This window comes from Rousettus aegyptiacus, unplaced genomic scaffold, assembly GCF_014176215.1.
Source record: "Rousettus aegyptiacus isolate mRouAeg1 unplaced genomic scaffold, mRouAeg1.p scaffold_m13_p_1, whole genome shotgun sequence".
Lineage (NCBI taxonomy): Eukaryota > Metazoa > Chordata > Mammalia > Chiroptera > Pteropodidae > Rousettus > Rousettus aegyptiacus.
In genome coordinates this window covers 181,793,038-181,809,243 of record NW_023416284.1, presented here as the reverse complement: position 1 = coordinate 181,809,243, position 16,206 = coordinate 181,793,038, and the positions used below count along the sequence as shown (strand labels likewise).

General features: G+C 47.4%; 1 protein-coding gene across 4 annotated transcripts in view; it reads left to right on the top strand.

Moving 5' to 3' along the window:
• Nucleotides 1-16,206, top strand: part of PRKN (parkin RBR E3 ubiquitin protein ligase) — a 943,383-nt gene that overhangs the window by 517,855 nt on the left and 409,322 nt on the right. For all 4 annotated transcript variants that reach the window (XM_036218434.1, XM_036218431.1, XM_036218425.1 and 1 more), the window contains exon 6: nucleotides 12,000-12,115. In XM_036218434.1, the coding sequence (XP_036074327.1) occupies nucleotides 12,000-12,115 (116 nt within the window). The remainder of the gene's footprint in view (nucleotides 1-11,999; nucleotides 12,116-16,206) is intronic.

Here is a 16,206-nt window from a genome sequence, read left to right as displayed (position 1 = left end):
GTTTGGTTTGGGAAAGGCGTCTCCTTCGATGATATAACCCTAAGTAATTGCCAGCTTTCTGAAAAGAAGTTAGGTTGACATGAGCGGGGGAAGGGGGAAGGTTCCACAGCAGGGACAGAGTGGGAGCTGCCTGACGTAACTCAGTGAGTTCCCAGTAGACCAGCTGACCCAGCTGATCTGAAAGAGGAAATGAAGCCCCGTGGTCTCCTCCCACTGTGATTCGAGGGAGACCAGCGAGCAGGCTGACGCTGGGTCAAGTGACTGGGGGAGGACACGAGTGTCCATGTGAGCAGACCCCCGTGCAGAGGGGCACCGGGACACTGCGCAGAATCCACAGGTTGTCAGTTACAGCTGGCTGCGATGCTCGGCCCAGGCGGAGCCCTGGCAGTCCAGAAGAGTTAGCAGCACGACCCAGACGCCCGGTTTTTACAGCTCCCCTTCCGGAAGGTGGTTGTGTATACTCGTGAGCAGCATAAGGTCGATGTTTTACTCAGCTTCCTCTGCAGTGGAGAAGCACTTTTTTTTTTTTTTTCAGAAGTCACTATAATTAATGAGTTATGATCTATAGAAATAAAATGAGAATAACTCACCTAATGTAATGGACCAACAGACAGAATGGGCCACGTCTATGAAACAGAACACACTGTGTTATACGTGCCGGTTTATTAGCTATTTCAGTGTACGCATTTGCTGTCGTTCATGAACTTAAGTTGAAGCCCACTGTTGTATGTTCAGACGCAGAGAAAGTTTTCGAGATTTATGGGTCATTTCAGTTGTGAGCCGCCTACTGATACCAGTGCAATGTCAGGGGCACGTTTCGTGGTCGGGTGGTTTTCAGCGCGACTTCCTTTTGAAGCGTGATGATTTAGATGCCTTCTCCACGTTCATTATTACACACAACTTTCCCCCAGCAAGTTTTATAACCCAACCATAAACGTCTCTAGGCTAAAGCTTGATGTATGAAATCCTGGGCAAACACATCCTGGGGGGATGTTGTTTTTCACACTCACAATTTTCCCTTCCAACACGCGCTTAATAGTATTGTTAAGTGCATAAATATAGAAGTATTGAGATAGTGATATTTATTAATGTAACTTTTTCTTACATTTATCACAGAGGGAAAGGTTTACTCTCTAAGAATCTGTCCTTCTTATAATTAACTGAATATTACTTATACCGAGTATGTATGAATTTGATTATTAAGAGGAATTAAATACGAAAATAATATTACTCTTAGGATACCATTAGTAGTTATACTATAATTTTTGGTCAATCTACTGCATTTTGGCAAATAAGCCACAAAGAGAACAAGCGTGGTTGCTGGCTTGACAGAGTACATGGGAACCGACTCGGGCTCGGCTACGGAAGGCCCAGCGCCCAGACTGGGGCCAGTCGAGCACAGACATGGGGCGTCTTGCACGGGGCGGGCCGGCCAGCCTTGCCCACTCTGCAGCACGGCGTCGGGGCCCTGGGTCCACAGGGAGGGTCAGGAGGTGCTGGCTTTCTGTGTTCCTCTCCGACCAGGCGTTGCGGGCGCTGGTTTTAACCTCGCATCGCTCGCCCGCTTAAAATCAGTCAAAGCTGCCCATCCCCTTTACGATGATGCTCCCAGCCCCGGGAGGTGCCCGCCCCTCCAGGCCCGGCCTCGGGCTGCTGCCCCTGCCGCCCCCTCCGCCCATCCCCACGAGTTTCTCGCCTGCAAAAACAACCTCCAAGATGTGCTCGGGCAGGCGAGGGCCCACCAGCCTCTCTCCTGTGGCCCTTTGCCTTTTTGTGTCAATTGTCTTAATTTTGCATACTTTATTTCAAAGGTGTGCACGGCTTCTGTGACCTTTTTAACAAGAAATACATACAGAAAATAAATGAGTTTGTTCGCGGTTTCATTCTCCCAAGATGATTGATGTGAACTTTTTTCTTTGAACTCCTCCATAAATTTTTCTGTACTATTTTTAAACAAGCATACTTGTATGGGTGTTTTAATTTTTATTTTTGTTGAAGTGGTAATAATACTATCTATCTATCTATCATCTATCTATGTAATTATTACATATATATACATATATATCACCATATTTTTTTTCACATGATAGCAGTTTCTGAATCAGAATAACTGGATAAAACATGCGCATTGAAAATTTTTATCCGAACTGCTGTGATGGTTTTCCAGCGAGGCCGAGGCACTTCTCACTCTCACACATTTACCGACTCTCACTAGCGCCAGACCCTTCGTCGCTGATAAAGCCGTGTGTGAAGATGGCAGATCATCGTTGCTCCTACTTAGCACTTCGCTGACCACCAGTAAAGTTAGGCACCTTTTAATGTTATTAGCCTTTCGCCTTTTCTCTTTCTAGATACACTATCTTATCGTCTCTGGTGTTGAATTTGATCGTTTGCTATTTTTTAAAGTAATTGACAGAAATACTTTTTTAAGAGTAGGTATACTCTTTGTCTACTATATGCTATATAAACATTTCTGTCTTTTTACATTGCACAAATTTTTGAAATGCCGATCATGTTCTTTCACATAAGGAGAGACTCAGTTTATATATTTTCAAAGTGTATGAATTTCTACTGATGTTTTTTTTTCATTTAATATTTTATTAAACTTTTTGTTATTTTTATATTTAGACAGTTAATCCTTCTGGAAATCTTTTCATGGCACAATCCATGAAAGAAATGGTTGACAAGCTAGACTTTATTAAAATTAAAAAAAAAAAAAAAAACTTTTGTTCTACAAAAAACAGTGTCAAGACCATGATAAGACAAGCCGCAGACTGGGAGAAAATATTTGCAGAGAACACATCTGATAAAGAACAAAACATACAAAGAACTCTTAAAACTCTACACTCAAACAAACAAGCAAAAAAACTCAATTAAAAAAACAGGCCAAAGACCTTAATAGATATCTCATCAAAGAAAATATAAAAATGGCAACTAAATATTTGAGAAGATTCTCTACATCATTTGTCATCGGGGAAATGCAAATTCAGGTGACAAGGAGGATACTCTGCTGCTGCCCCTTTTAGAATGGCCCAAATCGGGAACACCAATAAAACCAAATGCCGACAAGGGTGTGCAACAGCAGAAACTCACACACTGCCAGTGGGCGTGCAAGGGGGTCCAGCCGCTTGAAAAGCAGTCTCATGGTTTCTTAAAAAGGAAATGCTCTGATGTGTGGTTCAGCAATTTCACCCGTTGGTATTTACCCGAAGGAGTTGAAGGCATGTCCATACAGAAGCCCGCATAGAGATGGTTATCGCGGCTTTATCCATATTTGCCAAAACTTGGAAGCGACCAAGATGCCCTTCAGCAGTTAAAGGATAAATTGACTGGTTTGTCCAGATACTGGAATGCTGTTTATTCAGTGCTAAAAAGAAATGAGCTCTCAACCCGTGAAAAAATGTAGAGGAACCTTAAAATGCATATTACTAAATGAAAGAAGCCCATCTAAAAAGGCTGCATACTGTGTGATCCCCACTATATGGCATCTGGAATAGGCAAAACCAGGGAGGTGATAAGATCCGTGGTCGCCAGGGGTTGGGGGACAGGGCGGGATGGATAGATAGAGCACAGAGGGTTTTTATGGTATGAATATACTCTGCACGATTCCATATTGGGAGATAAATGCCATTGTACCTGGGTTCCAACCTGTAGAATGTGCAACTCCAAGGGTAAGTCTTCCTGGGAAATGTGGACTTTGGGTGTAGGTTCAGTGACATGATGGTGGGGGACGTGATGGCAGGGGTCGTGAGTCGCTACGCTCGCGGGAAGGTAGCGGCTGTGAGAAATCTCTAGGCCCCCTCTCGACTTTGCCGTGAATCTAACACTGCTCTAAAAAATTGTCTTAATTTAAAAACAAACACTGTGACATTTGTTTGCTAGTTTTATTCGTCTTAGTTTTCCTGCATGTGTATAGTTTATAGATAACTTTACAAATTACGTTTTAGTTTCTTTTCTAACAAGGAAATAAAATAAATGTGGAGAATGCAAGACACTATTAACGTCTATAAAGCTCTCTTGCCTTTGCCCTGTTTCGTCTTGAGTGGAGTGTTTATGGCCATGTGTGCTGCTTGCAATAAAGAAAACAAATAAAAAGAAGCTTTAAATTCTACTTGCCAAAAAAAAAAAACAAGGACTTTTGAGGGGAAAAGTTTAGATTCCAAGTCTAAAGTCATTTAAAATGTTTTAAAGTTAGGGTTTTTTTATTGTTCAGTATTTCTCTTCGCTTGCAGCCGGAACCGAGTCATATCATCGTTTTGTGAATCCTCGCTCCCAAAGGCATGTTCTCGCCCCCTCCCCGCCCCCACGCCCAGGCTGGACACTCTGAGGCCGCGGGCGCTGCGTCCCTCAGCCTCGGGCTGCGAGCGGGAGGCGGCGGCATCATTCTGCCGGCACGCGCTCCGCGGAGCGGGGGACACTCTGAGGTCCAGGCGCTGCGTCTCTCAGCCTCGGGCCGCGAGCGGGAGGCGACGGCATCATTCTGCTGGCACGCGCTCCGCGGAGCGGGCCGTCTGCCAGATGAGCAGCGCGGCAGAGCCGATGACGGGAACGACGGGAGCGACCGGAGTGAAGAGGAAGGTGGACACCGGCCGGGGACAGGGGAGGGGACGCCGAAGTCCCAGGAGTGCCGAAGCCTCTGGCCCCACGCCCCCATCGACTTCCTCCCCAGAGCGGGTCCCACGCCCGAGGTTCCTTGACCCTCGGACGGCGCGTTCTTTCATCCGCTCGGACACCGCGGTGTGCAGGCCCTGTGCCGGGCGCCGCGTGCCCTCGGGTCACTTGCCCCCTGGTGGCTCTGCTAGCCACGCGGGTGACGTCGGTACCACAGACCGGGGCCTTGGGAGGCACTGGGCGGAGAGCAGGAGAGAAGCAACAGGCGCCGCCCAGTCCTGGGGACCCAGGGCGGCTCCCAGGGTCTGCGACGTGTGGCCGAGGCCTGAGGGCGCGAGGGGCTTGAAAGGCAACGTGAGTGGTGGCGGTGGAAGGGGAGACTGCCCGGGCAGAGGGCGTCGGTGCAGGAGGCCTCTGGGGAGGAGGTTGTCAGGCGGCCCTGGCAGGCCTGGGAGGGGCGGAGAGGTGGGGAGGTGGCTGCGCAGGTGTGGTGGCTTCACGGGCCCCGCCCGGGCAGTGCGCTTGATCTGGAGGACAGGTAACCAGAAGAGGGATACGATTCAGTCATTCTCGTACATTATTTAAGATCTATTGTTGATTAGAGTAAGTTTTTTGCACATTTAGAAATCACTGAATTAACGACCAGCCTCTGGAAATCGCTTAGAAAATGCAGGGGACGCAGTTCATCTTCGGATGGTGAGTCGCTGGAACTTTTCAAAACTATGACTCATCTCCTCAATTTCTTACAAATCATTACCAGCCAGCAGATATCTGTCATGCGCCCTCCCCCAGAGGTCAGCGTGCATAATGGGTGAAAGATTACTGAAGGAAACACTCTGCTAGCCACCGAATATTTATATCTCATTTATCTGAGAACAGAAGCTGGAAAGCGTTGCCTGAGCATGAAACTCGCACACGCCGTGGACACCTTTACGTTCTTTCGAGCTGATGCGTCATGAGAGCATATGAAACCTTTAGCTTCTAAAGGAAATAGAAAACAGTTCGAAGAGTGAACATTGTCTTTCAGAGTCTGGCTGAGCCTCTTATCCTCGGCCGATGATATCACGTAGGTCACCGCCGTTACGCTGCTGCCGGAGGGAGGTTACGTCCCCAGACGTCACTGGAATCAGGATGGAAATCCAGGCAAAGGTTGGACCACGTGGAGCAACTAGCCAGGCAGCTGAGCGTCAGATCTCGGGAAGGAAGAGCAGGCGCTGCGTCGTGTGTAAAGTCACTAATCAGATTCTCACGAAATGGACACTTATTCCTGGGATTAAGTGAGGCATCCTCTGGCCATTAGGGGCCTCTTAGCTCAGCCGGACCCCTATCCCCCGTGGAATAAATACAACTTTGACAGCTGTCCCTAAGTTCCCGAAAGGATGGAGTCAGGACCTTTAATGGAGCGAGGTGATTGTGCACAAGCCGAGAACTGTTAAGAACCAAACTCAAAGCGTTTGATCCCCAGATCCTCCGGGGATACATTCCCCAAGATACTAAAGGACAAAAAGGTGAACCCATGTTTTCCAGTCTGAAAGACGACGTGGAAGCGTGCCTCGGAAGTGCACATGCACCGCTAAGCCGAACCATCGAAACCCTGTTTTGAAAGGTGATCTTTCAAAGTCGGTGACGAGGAAAGAGTCACGGGGCCTGTTCTTTGCCATCGCAGCTCAGTCATTTTTTTGGTACAGGCGAGGAGCCAGCCACACGATGGCTCGTGTCCAGGCTATGGAAGCATGGGCACGGGTTTGATGGGATTGGGTGAAGGCTCGCGTGCTCGGAGAAGCACAGGTCCCCCGTCGTTGCTCTGTCCCGGCACCCCGGACTCCGGCGAGGCTCCGACCCCAGCTCAGGCGCTCGCTCGCCTTTGCCTCTGTGCTCAGGGCTCTGCTGCTCTGCCTAGGGAACTCTCTCCTTTCAAAACCGAGTTCAAATACCCCTCCGGTAGCAAAGCCTTCTCACTGCCCCCCACGCTGCACGTGGCCCTCACCCACAGCCTGGAGCCGAGGCGTCCGGAGGCGCCTGCCTGGTTTTACTGGGCGCGAGTGTTGGGTGAAGGGGCTTCCTGCTCCCGGCTCAGGACTTTGGTTTTGCCTTCGTCTCGCAGCCCCTGGCTGAGGGCTGAGCAAGGGGAAAATAGCGCACTTCTGTGTTCTTTAATAGGGGAACAGGGGCGGAAGCAAGTTCCTGGAAGCTTGGTCATCGCTTGCGTAGATGACTCGATGAGCACCTGCCGCAGAGGCGGACCAGAGCGCAGTGCCATTGCTCGACCTGCCCCTCCGTCTTTGTCCCTGTTCCCCAGAACTCTGGCTTGGTTCTCAGACACTTCTCCGGCTGTGGAGACAGCTGGGGAATGTTGTGTTCTCACCGAGCTGGCCAGAGCCGCCTGGCCATCTTGGGTGGGGGCCCTGAGCATGTCTACGCAGTTGCTAGAGCTGGGAATCAGGACTGTCTTTCCTGTCTGAGGAAAGCCATCTCTGTAAAGATGTGCATTTTATAAGCGCCGGTGATGACCCCAAACCTTCTAGTTTACTCTTCACGTGCCGTTTGAAATGTGTTCTTCAACAGCCCCCACCCCCTTTTATTCTTAAATTAATAAATAGCACGTTATGGTCGAGGATTGTTGCAGTCAAATGAACTTGTGGTCTAGGCTCCTGGGGGACCTCAGCATTCAGGTGGGAAGGGGGAGATGCCCCTGGTCTTGGCCGTAGCTTTTGTTTTAAAGTTAGACTTCTTAAAGACTTGTACCGTTAAAAATGTCCTAAATGTTTCTCTCTGGTATTGAATGAAAATGTAGGAAGAACACGCGGATCTATTTACACATATACATATTTCAAGTAGAATAAGATAATTCCTTTGGACCGAGCTGAATGCACCTTTGTGGCGATTTAAGAAGGGACTCTGGTGCCTCACGGATTGTCCTGCTGGGCTTGTGAGAATTTAAGACAATTTTATGTTGCAGAATCTTAATTACTTATGAATGGGGGCCAGAAGTGCCTTAAATTTAGAACTTTTTAGATTTTAGAAGAATTATGCAATTCATACAGTTTAGCTCTGAAATATCCCCTGGAATGTCTACACCTTTTTTTTTTTAATAGTAATTTTGCAGTGAAAAGTATGAATAGCCACACTAAGTTGGATAAATATAGGCTAGAAATAACGTCATGCCAGCTTATGTTAGATTTTGCCATAAATGAAATTTATGCCAAATTTAGAGGCAAAAATTAAAACTAGGCTTTTTCAGAGCCTTTTGAGTTTCAGAATTTCATTTTAATTTTTATTATCCTTATACCTTGGCTAGGGAACAGACCTGGTTTATACTTTTAAACCTTAGTAATAAGATAAAATTACAAAACGTGCTTTCAAAGTACGACAACAGCTGAACCGACATGAAATGGCAACGCCGTCGAACCCGGCCCAGAGGCGCAGTTAGCGAGCTCCGCGCTTCCTGGATTCACACCTGAGACTCCGTCCTGCTTTAAACGGCGCTCGGCTCAGAGTGTGCACGCAGGCCCGTGCACGCGTGAGTGTGTGCGTTTACACGCGTGTAATGTATGTGTCTGTTGTTCACCGACAGAGGGTCTGGGGCAGGGGGCGGTCTTCCGAAGACTTCAGCAGTGGCACGAGGTGACCGCAGCAGTGACCCTCTCTGCAAAGACGTGGCTTTGCTTCCGTGGTGGAACGCTGACTTTCTTTCCCCCGATGAACTCAGCTCGTCATCCAGAGGCCTTATCAACACCTCATTAAGAGAAAACAAACTCATCGAACATGATAACAGACTCATTAATTTTCAAGGTTTTATTTGACTAGGTGTAAGCTGATTTTACAACCGGCATTGTTAAATTAGCAGTCCACCAGTATTACCCAATCTAACGGGTCACATAGTTATTTTGCATCCAACCTTATATCATTCTTCCTGGACTGATGTAACAGAAAGAGAGTCTAGCGCTTTAGCATGAAGGCTCAGACACGCTCTTTCATGTTTCGCTCAGAGAAAATTAAAACTATAGTATTAACATCGATAACGAAACTCCTAAATGGATGATAAGGCTTCAAACTAACAGCTTCTTCAGAAGAACATGGATCTAGCCAATGATGAAGGTTAGGGCCTGCGGTGCCTGTTGTTAGCTATGGACAGAACTGTAGGTCCGTGAGAGCCATTTAGACTGATCCTAAGTGACACGTCATCTGTGGTAACTGGGTCACCCTGAGGACCTTTTTGATGTAGACGTGAGATGCTTATTACTAATTTTCTCATAAATAGTGACAATGGCCTCTGTTCATCTTATTTGAAAATTTGAGTGGAAAATCTTTCGACAGGTTTATTTGAGAATAAATTTAACACACAGTATAAATATTTATGTATTTTTAATAGATTTTAAAGAATGTGTATCAATGTACTATATTTTTATGGTGGTTAATTAGAAGGTGTCACCATTAACGAAGTGCGGAAGTTGAGGAATTTTGGCTTCACAGACTGCCTTTGCCTCGCAGCGGGGCACTGGTCACCTGCTGGTGGCTTGCAGATCTACCTGCCCGTCCCCATTCTGCTGGCCCAGGCAAACGGCAGCACCCGACTGCAAGCCGGGCGAAATCTCAGCCCCTCCTCGGCTCCTGCGTGGCGCTCTAGTACTGTAGAAGGACCTTCTTTCATAAAAATTGGAGACGGTGTCGAAATTCACTGATGAGACGTGCATATTTGATATATAGAGCTAGTAATTTCAATTTTAGCTTTATCACATCATATGTATTACTGGACTTTTCCAAATATCTGTATCTTCTTATACCATTATCTGTAAATGCCCACCCCACCTCAAAAAAGGATTTTGGCTCTTATCTGCCTGAATTTCATCTGGCGTTAGAACACTCTGTGATTTGTTAGCTGAACATCTACCAGTAGCTTTCTGCAAGCTAAGAGAAAATATAAATGCTCTCTATCTATTTATCTGTATGTGAAACACCCTCTCCGTGGTCCAGCCAGCTCAGCTCTTTTGGAGGAATTACTTTGTGTTGAACGAGGGTGTTTTTCGCGTCTGCAAGAAGCAGTCGCAGCTCACTCGGTATGTTTCCTCAGAGCCGGGCATGTCCGCCAAACTCTTCCTTCTGGTCATCAGGAATGGCTTTAACTCTTTTTCTCACTACCCTTGAACTGGTCTTGAAGGACCTCTAGCATTTCAAAAGATTGAGTAAAAAATGTGGTACTCCATGTTAGAAAAGAAAAATAAAAACTTAGTACGATTTGCATGCGGCTCCAGGAAGGACCCTGGGCTCGCGGGCGGGACCCCGCAGACCCCCCCCTGAACGGCCTGCCATCGGATGCACCATACGCCACCTGTTACCACGAGACTCTGGGCTCCCCCAGTCTGGGGGGCAGAGGACTGCAGGCAGGTGGGTCGGCCACCAACGCCCGTGACCCAGGCGGGGTAGCTTCTGGCTGACAAGCCATCTGACCATCTGGGATTGCTGAGACACTTGCGCTTAGCAGCAGCCCGGGTTCCAAACACCTGTCCTCGGGACACTTCTCTGCAAAATGGCACACTCCAGGTTTTGGGAGAGTGACACACTTTGCCTGAGGCATGGCCTTGTTGTCAGCTGCGGTGAGAGAGGTGTGCCACAGCTGCCAGCCCCCAAGAGTAAGCAGAGTTTACCCCTTTGACCAGCGGCGATGGTGTGGCCCAGCGGCTCTCCCAGCTGTGGGCCCCAGGGCGGCAGTAACGGCGTCACCTGGCAGCTCGTTAGGAATGCGGACCCTGGCGCCATGGCGGAACTGCTGCGTTAGAAAACCAGGGGTAGGGCCCAGCACCACCTGGGCTAACAAGCCCCCCAGGTGATTCTGAGGCTCCCTGTAGTTTGAGCCCCCCAGGGGCTCCTCGCTGTATCTCAGGTGAGGAGAGAATAAAGTTAGCTTGGTTACGATGAGCAGGGTAAGAAAGAATGAAGATGCTACTGTCACGTAAATGAAGGGACCCCGGTAGCACTTATTAAATAAGTCTGCTGAGTTTTCGTTTTGGAAATAATCAAATGCCTAACCTGTGCCAGACACTTTAGGATGCAACCATGAATAAGACATTCCACAAATATCTCAGGATCTAGCATAGAGATAGACATCCTATGGCCTGCAGGCGAAATCTAATTTGCCACATGTTTTTAATAAATAAAGTTTTATTAGGGCATGGCACATCCGTATATTGCCCATGGCTGCTTTTTTAGGCTACAATGCAGAGTAGAGAAGTATAACAGAGACTAAATGGCCTGCAAAGCCAACAACATTTAATATCTGGAGCTTTAATAAAAGTTTGTTGACACCGGGTCAAGTGTTTGAAGGGGAAAAAACCACCTTCCGTATTCCATGTGGTCACGCCCCAGTGGAGCTGAGGCGCACGTGTAGGCCGCACGTGTCCATCACCCTGTGACCTATTTGCATAGAATTTTTGCAGCTGCAGAAACTTAGCTTGTGGATGCGATTCTCATGGCAGGCGTAGAGACTGACGGGAAGCAGAGCGATTCCCAGCCCCGCCTCTCGTTGAATGAAGGGAGAAGAGGCACGTGAACACATATAGAACAAGGAGGAAGTGTTAAAAAATTTTGGCTGAGAAGGGAGAATAATATTAATCAAAAGAATACGACTCGCGTGAAAAGCTAAAATAAAGGCGTGCGCACGGGCCAGGGCTGGGGGCACGAGTTCACGAGGGCAGAGGTCCCCATCTGAGTGTGAAGGAGCCGCAGCTGCCTGGCAGGGGCGCGGGGGCCCGGCCTCCCAGGGGATTCTGGGATGCTGAAGGAAGGCAGAGAAGCGGGCGGGGCTCTGGATCAGGCCGCGGGAGGCTCAGGCTGCTCGTCCGTAAGTGTGCGTGCACTTGCACGCTTGCCGATGGGAGGGGCCCTTACACTCCTTGCTCTGCCCTATGCCCTTGTGCTAACTGACCAGCGGTGCAGAGACGCCACAACGGAGAGCGCCGGGTTTCCCTTGAGGAAGCCCGGGTCACTGCCGGGCTTCACCCGTGACGGGCAAATCGCCCCCAGGCTCAGGGTCTCCCTTCCCTCACGTGCCAGGTATCGGTCCAGGCTTCCCTGCATCCACACTGACTTCTACTCGACTCGCTCGTCACCGAGGAGCACAGCCCGGGGCACAGAGCATGTCCCCAGCTCCGCGGCCGAAAGAGAAAAGAAGGAAAGGCTGAGACGCTGGGTCCTGCTAAACGAGGTTGTCGGCTCGCTTGGCAGACAGACATTAGTGTCCCTGAAATACTCGATGCCGACTTATTTCCGACTCTGACCTAACGCTAGATTGCTTCCCTCCCCCGCAGAGATGGCTCACGGCCGAAAGGCCTAGAGGCGGGGCAGCGGCCGGCCGCGTTCCATGGCCTTGACAGTGTTCCTCGTTCTTGCAGGAATTCTTCTTCAAATGTGGAGCGCACCCCACCTCTGACGAGGAGACGTCGGTGGCTTTGAACCTGATCACAGCTAATAGCCGTGGCATCACCTGCATCACATGTATGGACGTCAGGTAAGGACCCGGAAGGACGCTCAGCGCCTCCTCCCCCAGCGGTCTGAGCCGCCTCCGTGGCCTCCCGCTTCTGCTCGCTCTCGCTATATGTTAACGTGGTGAGACTTTTAGAACGACAGGTCCTTAGCTTAGTCGGTAGGCACATAGGATCCTAGGATATAAGCGAGATGACTTATATCCAAAAACAGTGTCACTTTAGGTTGATCTTAAAATATAAACTCATGTATTGCTATCAATAATTTCTAAAATAAATTCAAACATGATGCTTATGTTAGGAATGAAATAATTTATGAACACTATTTATTTTTGGAATATATGGCTCATAATGTTCTATTTTAAAAATGTATTTTCCGTACACTTCGGCTCATCCACGCATCCGTGTTTATACTGGCGCGTCATGTGTATTCATTCATACCCCTCAAATGAAAGCACCTAGCTAGTTTGGGACCTGGTTATGTCTAATCTCACTGGATACAATAAAAGAAAGAAAATGAGGACGTGGACTGTTAGGAAACAGGGGAAAACGGCTAGGTTTGAATTACAGCTTGGGAGGCAAGGGCTCGGTCGAAGAATTTGAGACTGTTTAACCTGCAGGGTAGACAGTTGGGAGTAGACTTTCTAGTCCTATTTTTTCCTTAATTGCATTTGCATAATTCCCACACTATTCAAATGAACAGAGGAAGCGAAAGTAGCTTTATTCCATATTCCGCAGTTGGCTAGAAGCAAGTTGCGCCGGCGAGGTCTTAGCCCTGATCTCGGAAAGAACTTGTGAAATGCTGCATTGAATTCATGAATAAAGTCAAAGAATATTTTTCTGTTCCGTCTTTTAAGCAAAGACAGCTGTAGACCCTAGTCCTTTAGGTATCGTCTCTGCTCGGCCTTTGGGGCTGTGCTGGGCGGCCTTTTAAAGCTGCTTTGAAGCGGTGAGTTCACGATTAGCAGGTGTTACTATTCCCAACATCACACTTTTAGTCTTCAATAAATTGGAATAAAGATGTTGACTAACGGAAGCCTGAAAACCGCTTCCGCTAAAGAACAAAAATGAGGCGTTTCCTTCCGCTGCACGTCTGGTCCTCACCGAGGCGGGGGACACCACAGCATCGCCTCGAACGCAGCATTTCAGCCTCCCTCGGCCAGGTGAGCCGCGCACGTGGCGAGTGCTTCCCACGTGCAAGAACGGCCGACTCTTTCGGTATTTCAGGAAAAGAATTGGAAAGTGCTAAAAACGTGAGCGCGACTGCTCCGAAAACAGTAGCTACTTAAATCGCTTCTCGATTTTTCAGAGGAGAAATTCAGAACATTTTTTTTTTTTCTGTAAGGCAGAATGCAGCCCCCAGCCAGTATTTTAAAGCCTTCCATTAAAGCCGATAAAGTGGCGTTAAGATATGTAATGTTGATCGTATCATCATGTTATCTTACTGCGAGCATTTCCTCCACGTTTCTGCTACTGAGCCGTCACCTTTATATTAATAACTCGCAGCATCTCGTGAAGGAAATGAGCCAACTCCCAGATACACAGGGAGATAATAACTGGAATAATAACACTGTCTTTGGCAATAAACACTTTTCCTATTACTTTTGAGGGATTTTATAAATAGAAGCTACTATGTTTGGTTAGATGTAAGTATGAACGTTTAACCAACGCGCCTCTGACAAAGGTCCCTTCTCCTGTGAGGCAGCAGAGGGGAGCCGTATCTGTAAGACAGAGAAAGGCCTCTTTCTTCTGATGTTGACGGGCTCAGGGGTGTCCTGAGAGCCTGCACGAGGCACCCCAGTACGCCGTGCTGTGCTTTGCAAATTGTCGCGGGGATTTTTTTCTGCTACCACTTTCATTATTTTTTAATTTAGAAATAATTCACTCACGATCAAATTCAAATGATGTTAGAAAATTTTAGCCTTGATGGCAAGTAAGATTGTGCTTTAATTCTCTCCAGGGTCTTGAGCATACCTGAATATTAGCATGTGTATGTGGGTGTGCGTGTGTGAGTGTGTGTGTGCGCACACATGTGCGCTACAGGTAACCATATTGTAGATATAGTTTCGAATCTGGCTTTTTCATTTAACATGGTATCATGATAAATTTCCCCTGCCATGAAATATTCCGTGAAGCAAGTTTGTTTGTTGTTCTAAATATGTACCTAAGATTCTGTCGCATAGGAATACTCTATTTAATCATTTTTTGCTGCTACTGATTTGAACTATTTCTAATGTTTAAAAATGTATGTATTGAATTAAGTAAGGCGGAAGCCCCCAGCCTTACAGGGGTCGCCGACTGCAGGCTTCAACTCTGTGAACGGGGCATGTAACTCAGGTAGACGGTCGGTGGTAACATCCCGTTCTGGGTCATGGCCGCACCGTGTGGAACGTGACCGCCCGCGTCTGAGAGGCTCCCGCCGGCATCCTCTCCAGTGCCGCGTTCATATTGTTAGTCTTGGCCCCATTTGATAAAGGAAATTATATTTATTATTCACATATTTTAAAAAATTAAGTTCTAGCATTTCTCATTTATTTGGATTGTCTATTATGAGAGAAAAATGCAAAACTTGTTCAGTATGAAAGCTTTAGAAAGAATCTAGAAAACATTACTTTCTCACTCACTATATATAGATAGTATCGATGTGTCCTCTATTAATATAAGGTTTACTGACTTGTGAATTTATATTTAGATATATTTCTTTGGTTCTGATTTTGAAATATTGTATCTTCCTAGAGGAAAATTAAAAGTATTAACTACAGATTTTTTAAAATGGTATCTATATAGTTTGTTTATTTGATTTACTTTTATGTGTACTAATCATACATCATTAGTCAAATTACACATAATTAACTACGTACAAGATTGAAACCAGAGAAGTTATCTTTTAGTATTTAATAGTTAACATAGAATAATTTATAAATATTTTTTTCTGCATATCCCTCCCTTATCATGCTAGTGCAAGGTCAGAATGTTAAAGATGTTTTTAGAGCAGTTTTAGGGTTACAGCAGAATGGGAATGAAGGGACAGATACTTGCCGCGTCCCCACCCCCAACACGTGCGCAGCATCACTCCCCGGAACGATACCTTTTTTGACAAGGATGAACCTGCATCGACGCATCACATGCACCCGAAGGCCATCGTCTACCTTGCAGTTCATCCTTGGTGCTGCTCATTCCGTAAGTCAACGAATGTGAAATGACATGTATCTACCACCGTAATATCATGTATGGCGTTTCCTTTGCCCTCAAAACTTTGCATGCTCTGCCCTCTACCCCTGGCAATCACCGGCATTTTTATCGTCTCCATAGTTTTGCCTTTTCCAGATGTCGCGTCGTTGGGATCATACAGCGTATAGCCTTTTCGGACGGGCTTCTTTTACTTGGGCAGATGTGCTTAAGTTTCCTCCAGGTGTTTCATGGCTCGACGGCTCATTTCTTTTTGGCGCTGAATAATATTCCATTGTCGGAACGTAACACTGACTCCTTCACCTACTGAAGGACATCTTGGTTGCTTTGACGTTTTGGCAACTGAGAATAAAGCGTTTAAAACACCCATGTGCGGGGGTGTGTGGATGTAAGCTTTCAGCTCGTTTGGCTAAGTCTAAAAGAGCGTGCTTGCCGGATTGTGTGGTGAGAGTTTTGTAAGAAGTCACCGAACCGTCTTCCAGGGGACGCGCCTCGTTGTGCTCCCACCAGCGGCGGGTGAGCGCTCGCGGGCCCCGCACCCTCGCCAGCGTTTGCTCGCTTTTCTAGCAGGGCCGGTTTCTGGCCTGTCGTTTTGTCCCATTGATGCATGCGTCTGTCCTGCCGATGCCCCGCCGTCTTGATCCCTGTGGCTTTACGCTCAGCCTCGAAGTCAGGGGGCGTCAGCCTCCAACTCTGCGTGGCCATTCTGAGCTTTTTGCCTCTGCATGTACACTTCGGAGTCCCTTCGTTGATATCCATAAAGTAACATGCTGGGGGGTTGACTGGAATCGCACTGAATCTATAGATCAAGTGGGGAAGAAGAGACATTCTGACAATATCGAGTCTTCCTACCCACAAACGTAGAATACTTCTATTTACCTAGTTTGTCTTCGAGTTCATTCATCAGTTTTATAGTTTTCCTCCTATA